Source organism: Panthera tigris, chromosome F3 (assembly GCF_018350195.1).
Source record: "Panthera tigris isolate Pti1 chromosome F3, P.tigris_Pti1_mat1.1, whole genome shotgun sequence".
Taxonomy (NCBI): domain Eukaryota; kingdom Metazoa; phylum Chordata; class Mammalia; order Carnivora; family Felidae; genus Panthera; species Panthera tigris.
The window spans coordinates 41410644-41421191 of NC_056678.1; the positions used below are offsets into that span (position 1 = coordinate 41410644).

The 10548-nt window shown below is 39.6% G+C and overlaps 1 protein-coding gene and 1 non-coding gene across 7 annotated transcripts in view; both read left to right on the forward strand.

Moving 5' to 3' along the window:
- PPP1R12B (protein phosphatase 1 regulatory subunit 12B) overlaps nt 1-10548 on the forward strand; it is a 218280-nt gene that overhangs the window by 120973 nt on the left and 86759 nt on the right. For all 6 annotated transcript variants that reach the window (XM_042976400.1, XM_042976401.1, XM_042976394.1 and 3 more), the window contains 5 exons: nt 1683-1773; nt 6062-6265; nt 8130-8319; nt 8407-8519; nt 10504-10545. In XM_042976400.1, coding sequence (XP_042832334.1) covers nt 1683-1773; nt 6062-6265; nt 8130-8319; nt 8407-8519; nt 10504-10545 — 640 coding nt within the window. The remainder of the gene's footprint in view (nt 1-1682; nt 1774-6061; nt 6266-8129; nt 8320-8406; nt 8520-10503; nt 10546-10548) is intronic.
- On the forward strand, nt 640-746 carry LOC122236079. The gene has a single exon (XR_006214278.1). It is a non-coding gene; the product is annotated as a U6 spliceosomal RNA (small nuclear RNA).

Sequence of the window (10548 nt, forward strand, 5' to 3'; positions counted from 1 at the left end):
AGCCTGCTTCAGTTTCTGTCTCCCTGTCTTATGCTCCTCCCCCACTCACTCTCTGTCTCTCTCTGCTTCAAAAATAAACATTAAAAAAAATGTTTTAAATATACTATAAGAATTTTATGAACAATTTTGTGCCACTAAATGTAAAAATATAAAGTTCTTTGAAAAACAAATACTACCAAAACAGAACATCTGACTAGGCCTAAATCAATCAAAGAAATTGAACCCCTCATTTAAAACCCTCCCATAAGGAACACTTAAGGGGCGCCTGGGTGGCTCAGTCGGTTGAGCATCTGACTTCAGCTAGGGTCATGATCTCACAGTTGGTGAGTTCGAGCCCCACATCAGGCTCTGCTGACAGTTTGGAGCCTGGAGCCTGCTTGGGATTGTGTCACCCTCTCTGTCTTCCCCTCCCCCGCTCATGCTCTGTCTCTCAAAAATAAATAAATGTTAAAAAAATTTTTTAAAAAGAGCACTTAAAATCCAGACGTCTTCATTGTGCACTTTACTAATTATTCCAGGAGGAAACAACCCTAATCTTACATAAATTCTTACAGAAAATCGACAAGGAGAAAACACTTCTTAACTTTTATAACCTTAATTTCCAGACTTGCCCAGTTGTTATAAGAAGGGAAAATTATAGTGCTCGCTTCGGCAGCACATATACTAAAATTGGAACGATACAGAGAAGATTAGCATGGCCCCTGCGCAAGGATGACATGCAAATTCGTGAAGCGTTCCATATTTTTCGACAATAAATTTCATGAAAAAAAAAACACACAAAAAAAATAAAATAAATAAATAAATAAAACATTTTCAAAAAACAAAAAAAAAAAAAAAAGAAGGGAAAATTATAGACCAATTTCTCTAATAAACAGGGATGGAGACATCTTAAATTAAATAATACTGACTTTATATAAAAGTCAATCTATATAGGGGTACCTGGCTGACTCGTTCGATAGGACATGTGATTCTTGATCTCAAGGCTGTGAGTTCAAGTCCCAAATTGGACATAGAGCTTACTTTAAAAAAATAATAAAATAAAATAAATATTTCTTAAAAAAAATTTGATGCATCATGGCCAAGTTGAGTTTATCCTAAGAATTCAAGGTTATTTTATCATTCAAAAATTATTCAATGTGATTCACCTTAGTAACAAAAAAAGAAGGAAAATGATAATAATCTCAATATATGGGGAAGAAACACATGTGATAAGTTTGACACACACTAATGATTAAAAAATAATTGATTAACTTCTCAATTAATTAATTGAGAAGCAGTGTCTACAGAAATCTTAGACATCACAGTAATAAAATGCTGAATGCTTTTTTTTCTCTGAAGGCAGGAACAAAGCATGGAAACTTACTATCATTACTCCTTTTCAACATGTCCTGGAGGTTCTGGCCAGAGCATTAGATCAAGAAAAGAAATAAAAATTGTAAGGGTAGGGAAAGAAGAAATGAAATTCTCATTTCACAGATGACATGATTCTGCATGAAAAGTAATACATTTAAAAGTAATGTGTTGGATTATGCCATTTTCACTGATAGCGTTTCTATCATTTTGATTCTGCCCAAATTCATTCCTAGAGTGTAGAAATCACTTCAGTATGTGGAAGTCCCTTGTCGTTCCTCAAGTACAGGTAGCAAAGATCTTACGTCTGGTATTACTTTTTTTCTTTGCAGGTCATATCTGACTCCTGTACGGGATGAGGAAGCAGAATCTTTACGGAAAGCACGCTCCCGACAAGCTCGGCAGACTCGAAGGTCTACTCAAGTGAGTGTGACCTTCTTTTTTATGTCATTTTGTCTATCTTCCTTTCTGTTGGAGCTATGATGAAAAAACAGTAGGATGAGAGCCTTATTCCAGCCACTGTAGTAAAAGTTTTCACCTGTCTTCAATCTTCCACCACGTGGTATCAGATGAAGTTATAGCTACGCCTACCCACTCTCACTTTTATATCTCCAGGTTCAGAGCAGGTTTATCTCCTTTCCTTCACAAGACTCATCATTCCATTTGTGCTTAAGGGGCCACCCACATCTTAAGATCCCTAAAGGAGAACAGTTTGGCACTTCCTCAAAATGTTATATATACAGATACCATACGATGTAGCAATTCTACTCTTAGGTATCTACTCAAGGAAAATGAAAACATATGTCCACACAAAAACTTGTACATAGATGTTTATAACAGCATTATTCACAGTAGCCCAAATCCCAAATTTAGGGTCATCTCTGAACTCTGGGTAGAGTTAACTTGCTCCGCATACCAAACTCCATGTGTGGAGCTTGCAGGCTTGCTGTAGAGTTGAGTCCTGGGCTCCCAGCTGCAGCAAGGTTTAGCATTGTGTGGCTGGTTGTGCCTCAGCTCTCCTTAGCAGGCACAGTGGTAGTGGGCACAAGCTGAACCTTTGAGCAGATAAATTAAGCAGTTGGCATAACTGGAGAAAAAAAGAATACAAATTTCCGTTAACAGAGAAACGGGTAAACGAAATGTTATATATTCATACAGTAGAATATTATTTGGCAATAGAAAGAAATGAAGTACTCATACATGTTAATGCTACAATGTGCGTGAACCTTAAGAAAACCTTATGTTAAGTGAAAGAAACCAGACATGATTCCATTTATATGAAAATACCCAGAATAGGCAAAGCCAGAGAAAGAGAAAATAGATTAGTGGTTGCCAGGGGTGGGAGAGAAGGAGGGATGGGGAGGGGCTGCTGATGAACGTGGAGTTTCTTTCTGGGGTGGTAAAATGTTCCGAAATGAGATGGTGATGATGGTTGTACAAGTCTGTGAATATGCTAAAAATCACTGCCTTGTATACAGGCAGACCTCATTTTATTGCACTTTGCAGGTACTGTCTTTATATATATATGTGTGTGTGTGTGTGTGTGTACATATATACATATATATACATACACACACACACAAATTGGAAGTTCAGAGTTCAGTGGGATGCATAACTGCAGATGTGGAAATAGCAAGAGAACTAGAGTTAGCTGTGGAGCCTGAAGACAGGATGAATGGCTGTGATCTCATGATAAAACTTGAACAGATGAGGAGTTGCTTCTTATGGGTGAGCGAAAAAAGTTGTTTCTTGACATGGAATCTACTCCTGGTGAAGATGCCGTGAAGATTATTGAAATGACACCAAAGGATTTAGAATACTATCTAAGCTTAGTTGATAAAGCAGTGGCAGGGTTTGAGAGGATTGAGTCCAATTTTGAAAGCAGTTCTACTGTGAGTAAGATGCTATCAAACAGTATCGCATGCTACAGAAAAATTGTTCATGAAAGCAAGAGTCAACCCACGCAGCACATTTCCTTCATTGTTGTCGTATTGTAAGAAATTGCCACAGCCACCCTGATCCGTCAGCAGCCATTAACATAAAGGCATGACCCTCCACCAGCAAAAAGATTATGACTCACTGAAAAGCTCAGATGATTGTTAGCATTTTTTTAGCAGTAAAGTGTTTTTTAATTAAGGTATATCCATCGTTTTTTGAACATAATGCTGTTGCACAATTAATAGACCACAATGTAGTGTAAACATAACTTTTATATGCACCGAGAAACCAGAAAATTTGTTTGCCTGGCTGTATTGTGATACTCCCTTTATCACAGTGGTCTGGAATCAAACCCTCAATATCTCTGAGGTATGCCTGTACTTTTAAATGGTGGGTTTTATGATATGTGAGTTTGTTTCAATAAAGATGTTTTTAAAAGAAAAAAAATTCCTAAGGGAGCCATTGAAGTAGGGAAGAGTCCGATATAGTCTGTGTTATATTTTGTGGAAGTCCACCATGCAGAGAACTGATGGGAATGGTAGGCAAAAGTATGTTTGTGAAGCCAGGAAACTAGAAGACCGGTTAGGAAACTATTACAGTAGTCCAAGCTGGGAGTACCAAGACCTTGAACGCCGTATGCAGTGGTGAGGAGAAGGGAGAGAAAGCTGTGAATTGGCATTAAGGAGGCAGAGGACGATGAGCTGATGAAGCACAATTAAAAGGAGCAGCCAGAGAGATGAAAGTAAACCAGGAAGTAGTAACGGTATAGAAGTAAATGAAAAGTCAGTTTCCAGGGGCCCCTGGGTGGCTCAGTCGGTTGAGCATCCGACTTCAGCTCAGGTCATCATCTTGCCGTTGGTAGCTTCGAGCCCATGTCGGGCTTTGTGCTGACAGCGCGGAGCTTGTTTTGGATTCTTTGTCTCCCTTTCTCTCTGCCGTCCCCTGCTAGCACTCTCTCAAAAAAAAAAAAAAAAAAAAAAGAAAAGAAAGAGAGAGAGAGAGAGAAAGTCAGTTTCCAGGTAAAAGGTGAAGGTAACAGTTTTAAATACTACAGAGGTCAAGTAAGAAAGCTGAGGACTGAAAAGGGGACTTTATAAATAGCCACAAAGGTACCCTTGTCTTCCCTGACCTTCCCCAAATAGGCTAGGTATCCTTCCTTTATAGTAATTATGACAGCTGTTATTTTATTTTTGGTTGATTATTATTCCTCTGTCTTCCCCTCTTGGAATATAACCTCCATGAGGACCAAGACTGACTATAATTTTTTTGTTTCGGTTTAGTTTCTTGTGGTAAAATATACATAACATACAATTTACCACCTTAACCATTTTTTAAGTGTGTGGTTCAGTGGCATTAAGTAATTCACATTATTTTGCAACTGTTACCACCGTCTGTCTCCAGTACATTTCTTATCTTCCCAAACTGAAACTCCATACCCATTCAACAATAATTCCATCTCTCCCCCCAGCTTCTGGCAACCACCATTCTACTTCTTATGTCTATGAATTTACTAATCTAAGTACTTCATACAAGTGGCATCATCCAGTGTTTGTCCTTTGGTGGCTGGCTTATTTCACTTACATAATGTCTTCTAGGTTCATTCAAGTTGTGGCATATGTATCAGTATTTCATTCTTTTTTAAGGATGAATGATATTCCTCTGTATATACCACATTTTGTTTATTCACTCGTCTGCCGGTGGACACTTCAGTTGCTTCCACCGTTTGTATGTTGTGAATAATACCGCTATGAACGTGGGCAAACAAATGATCTCTCTGAGACCCTGCTTTCAGTTCTTTTGAGTAAATTCTCAAAAATGCAATTTGGTGGATCATATATTCTGTCTTAAACCTTACATTCCATTATACCCAACTGCTTTCTTATGTCTTTTCCACTAGATTAAAAGGTTCTTGAGTACAGGAACCATTTTGTCTTTGTAGTTCCAGTGCTTAAAGATACTTAGTAATTTATTAAGAGAGTGAGTGACTAAATTCATGATTAGTTTAAAAACAAACAAACAAGTTGTGGATATAGTACCTGCTCAACTACCTTCCAGCTTTAGAACTCCCATCTCCTGAGGACTTGAGCCTATAACTGCTTGAGTTAGAATCCGTTCACTCTGGTCCTTACTCTCTTTCTCCCTTTTTCTACAGATGCCTCCTAATTGCTTTTCTTCCGTATGGCTGCTCCTGAGAGCCTGAGGGAAATATCAATTATTGGAAAGTTTCTGTGTGACGTTCCTAGAGTTACTTAGAAAATCATCTTAGAGGAAAGCTAGTTTAGGTGGTGTCATGTTTTTGGTTGGCTGGCTTTTGTTGTTGTTCTAGCCTGGCTCTGAACTTTCACCTTTTTGGAGCTGGTTTTTCTTCCCATAAGTAAAATTAAGTTTTTCTAGTATCTGCTCTTCAGAGAATCTCTCTTGATAACTATTTTCTCTTGGGAGGGTATGGAGCTTTCAAACAAAGATGTTGCAAACTAGGGGCATGAGAGAAGTACATCTACAACAGATGGGCATCAATGTTGCCCTGTTTCCTGGAACTCAAAGTGGAAAGCTAAGTATTGCATTTGAAAGGTACCTAGACTCAGGCTGGGCTCTTTGCACACTGAGGTGTTCATTTTTAAGCATATCTTGCTTGAAATGGCCTCATGCGTTTGGGGAGCTTTGATACTGGACTTTGGTACTACCAGATCTTTAAGGCGGTTTCCCTGCTCATTTATTAAGAGTTATTCCTTGGTTAGAGTGAAACTTCCCTGACCTTGGGCCGTTTTCCCAGGGCGTGACACTAACGGACCTTCAAGAAGCAGAAAGGACATTCAGCCGTTCGAGGGCAGAACGGCAAGCTCAGGAGCAGCCTAGCCAGAAGCCTGCGGGCACTGAAGGGCTTGAGGGAAGCACAGAGAAGCATGAGCCCTCAGCAGTCCCGGCAAAGGAAGCTGGCGAGAGCCGTCAACCCTGGGGCGGGAGTCTGGATGAGGAGGTAAGTCACTTTTGCGGGCATGTACTGTGCTAAAAGCAGGGACATTAACGTGGGGAATCCCTTCCTCACTGATCAGTCAGGCGCTGTGCTGCTTTATCGTGAACAACTCCTAGAAAACACTGATGATGTCTCCCTCTAGTTGGCAAACCCGTGTGACTGAAAGAACTCAAGCTATCAGTCCTTAAGTGATCACTTGTTTCCTCTTGGAGTTAACTAATGCTTATTTTTTATCCGGTTTCATTGAAATGCTGACACATAACATTTTATTAATTTTAGGTGTACAACATGATGGTTTGATATTTATAGTGAAATGATTGCCTCAGTAAGTTTAGCTAATTCTTAAACTAATGATGTCTTTCTATCCTAAAAAGAGAGGTTACAGTATAATAAAAATACAAATAGAAATGTGAGGATTTATTGAGTGTTCACTGTATCCTGGGCATTATTTCAGCTCCTTCATATGTATTAATTCATCTAATCCTCAAACAGCCCTCTGAGCCCTCACTTTAAATATGAGGAAATTGAGTCACAAAGAGGTTAACTAACTTGCCCAGTGTTTCACACAGATGAGAAGCGGTTAAACAAGAACTTGAACATAGCCAGTCAGGCTCCAGAGTGCTCTCTCAGCCATGATTATATTGTTCTCTAGACTCCTACAAACCTGATTTTACAAAGCACCACTCAGTCCCATGCCACAAGATGTCACTATTGAGGTAGACATGTTAACTTCTGTTCCCTTTCTCAAATAGGGTTATGTTTAGGGTGAACGTAACTCCTCCCGGTTTACCTCGGATGGTTCATAGTACACCTGTTATCTCTGTAATTAGCGATACCGTTCATCTTCACTCTGAGAAGTGTCTCAATTGGGATGTTAAATTTTACCATTACCATAGTTAGAGGAGAAAGGAATCCCCTTGGTCCATTGCTGAATGGCTAAGCTATATCAACTAACTAAGGTTATTTTGGTTTTTTTCTGTTTTTTTTATCTGCTACTGTTTATTTGTTTATTGAGTACTTATTACTAGCTACTGTTCTAAGCACCTAACGTACATGATCTCATATAATCCTCACAGCCCTCTCTAAGGAAGATATTATCCCTCTTTTACATATGAGGAACCTGAGGCTCAGAGAAGTTAAGTAACTTATTCAAGGCCACACAGCTAGTAAGTGCTGAAGCTAGAATTTGAACCAAGTTTTGTCGGATTCCAAAGCTTACTATATTTTATTGCTTCTGTCTTTATAAACAAAAAAGTATACAATCTCTACATGTAGCAATAATTATCTGTGCATCTGTAATAAACCAAGTTAAGGCTTATTATCAGACTCTGTCTTTTTCGTTGGGAAAAAAAAGTTCAAAGGGGAAAATGGGAATTTTTTTAAGTTTCAGTAAGCCTGTTATGGCAGTTTGATAGAATATTCAAAAATTTGTAGAATGCTTAGATTTGGTCTCTGTTCTCAGGTAACTGTATTGTATCTTCATATTCCTGAACTTCTAATTTTTCTACTAAAACCTTGCCTTTCAGTGCTCCATCTTGAAGAGGCCACCATTCTTCTTATTTTCATTCCAAAATCAAGGAATTTTTATTAACAAGATTAGTGTTACCTCGTGCCCTTTGGTCGATTTAGGAAAAATTTTCCTGGCTGGGCTGCTGTCAACATGATGGTATTATCAGAATAGGAATCCAGAAGCTGTTTCCTTTCTGGCTAACTAACTGACTGTAGTTCAGCTCAGTGGCTATTTATTGAGCATCTACTATTAGTAAGCCTCTTGGTATAGAAAAAAAGCCCTTCTTTAAGAAGCCTGCTCTCCTTATCATTTGGTTGGACTTGACCTCTAACATCTCACCCTGTGGATTATTTCCAGCCTGTCTATCGTCGCCTGAGGTATTCAGCTCAACCAGACAAACCCACAACACCAGTGTCTCCTTCTGCATCAAGACCCACTCTCTACACCAGTTCCCATCTGCTACGGACAAGCAGATCTTCAGTCCCTGACTCTGAGAGTTCAGAGACCACCACAAACACTGCAGTTGCAAAAGAAATGGACAAAAATGGTATGTGGAGCTTCAGAATATGCAGGCTCCTTGCTAGTGTGCCTGCCCCAGATTCCTAAGATCACACTTTGTTTTATCTCTGGCCAGAGAGTGAAGATGCAGATGTGGATGATCAGTCCTCTAATAGACTGTCCATCCGTGAGAGGAGGAGGCCCAAGGAACGACGAAGAGGCACAGGCATCAATTTCTGGACAATGGATGTGAGTGGATTGGTCCATGCTGGGACATATCACATCACCCGTGGCCGTTGTCCTTTATGTTGACTTTAAAAAAGAGAGAACCGCATGTGGTCCCATAAATCTTGCAGATTATCAAGACACATTACTGAGGAAAGAGAAGACTCACCTAGTGTGGGACTCGTTTGGTGTATTCTTGGCTGCATGCCCACTGCCTAGAACAGTAGTACCAGGCACATAGTAGGCACTCAGTAAATAATTGGTGAAGAATGAAAAAAACTGAAAATCAGCAACAACCATGTAAGCAAATATAACAAGGGAATAAGCTTGTCAAATATCAGCCGTTCTCCCTAATATTGCCCAAAAGTCATGCAGGTAGACAACAATATCTTAATATCACATATGAGCAGAGACTCTAACAAAATACTTTAGGAGCATTACAAGAATTTGAGGGAGCTTAAAATCTGTTTGTAACACAAGTTCATCTGACTCAATTTTACTCTTTTGAGTAAAAGAAACAATATGAAAAAAGAAACAATATGAACTAGATTAACTTTGGCTTTAAAATAAAGACAAATGTACCAGTGCTTACTAACTGCAAACACACATTCAGTACTTTAATTCACCTTCTTGTTCTATACCCTTCTCTCTTTTTTTTAAGTTTATTTATTTAAGAGAAGTTATTAAAAAAAATTTTTTTTAATTAATTTTGAGGAGCACCTGGGTGGCTCAGGCAGTTAAGCATCTGACTCTTGCTGTCGGCTCAGGTCGTGATCTCATGGTTCATGAGCTTGGGCTCTGTGCTGACAGTGTGGAGCCTGCTTGGGATGCTCTCTCTCCCTCTCTCTCTGCCCCTCTCCTGCTTGCTCTTTGTCTCTCAAAGTAAATAAATAAACAAAATTTATTTTGAGAGCGAGAGAGAGAGTGAACAAGGGGGGACAGAGAGAGAGAGGGAGAAAGAATCCTAAGCAGGCCTCATGCTGTCAACATGGAGCCTGAGGTGGGGCTCGAACCCAGGAACCGTGAGATATGACCTGAGCCGAAACTAAGAGTTGGATGTTTAACCAACTGAGCCACCCAGGAGCCCCTCTTCTATACCCTTCTCACTCAGCTTTGTTATTGGCATTTTGAAAAATGTTTGTTTATTTGTTTTGGGAGAGAGAGAGAGAGAGAGAGATCACGCGTGTGCAAGCAGGGTGGTAGTGGGGAGGGCAGAAAGAGAGAGAGAATTCCAAGCAGGCTCCATGCTGTCAGTGCAGGGCCTGTCTCAAGGCTCAATCTAATGAAGTGTGAGATCATGACCTGAGCGCACATCAGCCAGTTGAGCCACCCAGGCACCCCTGTTATTGGCATTTTAAAAATGCAAGTGACCAATAATCAGGAGGTCCCTGAATACCAATGATCATTTGAAAGTTAGATGAACCATTCAGTGAGACAAGAAATGAGACAGTATATAACTGACTAACAGTCATCTGTTAGAAACTATTTTTTAGGTAAAAGTATCTCTTTTTTTTTTAAAAAAAAGCTTTTTAAATTTATTTTTTATTTATTTTGAGAGAGAGAAGGAGAAAGAGAATCAAACAGGCTGTGTGCCATCAGCGCGGAGCCCGACACAAGGCTCGATCTCATGACCACGAGATCAAGACCTGAGCTGAAATCAAGAGTCGCACGCTTAACCAACTGAGCCACTGAGGCACCCCAAAAAGTATCTCATTTTTATAGGACCAAACAGATAACTATTGACAGAGATGAAATAAAGTCTGTCTTTCTTAATGACCCCCCTTTTCCAGCTATGGCTTATTTGATGTTTTTAATGACAGGCAATGTTCCTAAGCTGTCTGCCTTTGGCGGCTGTTAAAAGCAGCAGTAACAGAGCGTCACTTGGCAGTCAGTTCTCATTGCCTATGTTTGAAATGCCAAGATGCATAATTGATGGGAGCTGACCTTGTTGCTTTCAAGGATGTCTGTGACCATGGTCCTCTTGTTTTCCTCCCTCCTTCCTTTTTAGGAAGATGAAACTGACGTCTCTGAAGAGGTAAAAGCAGCACTGGTA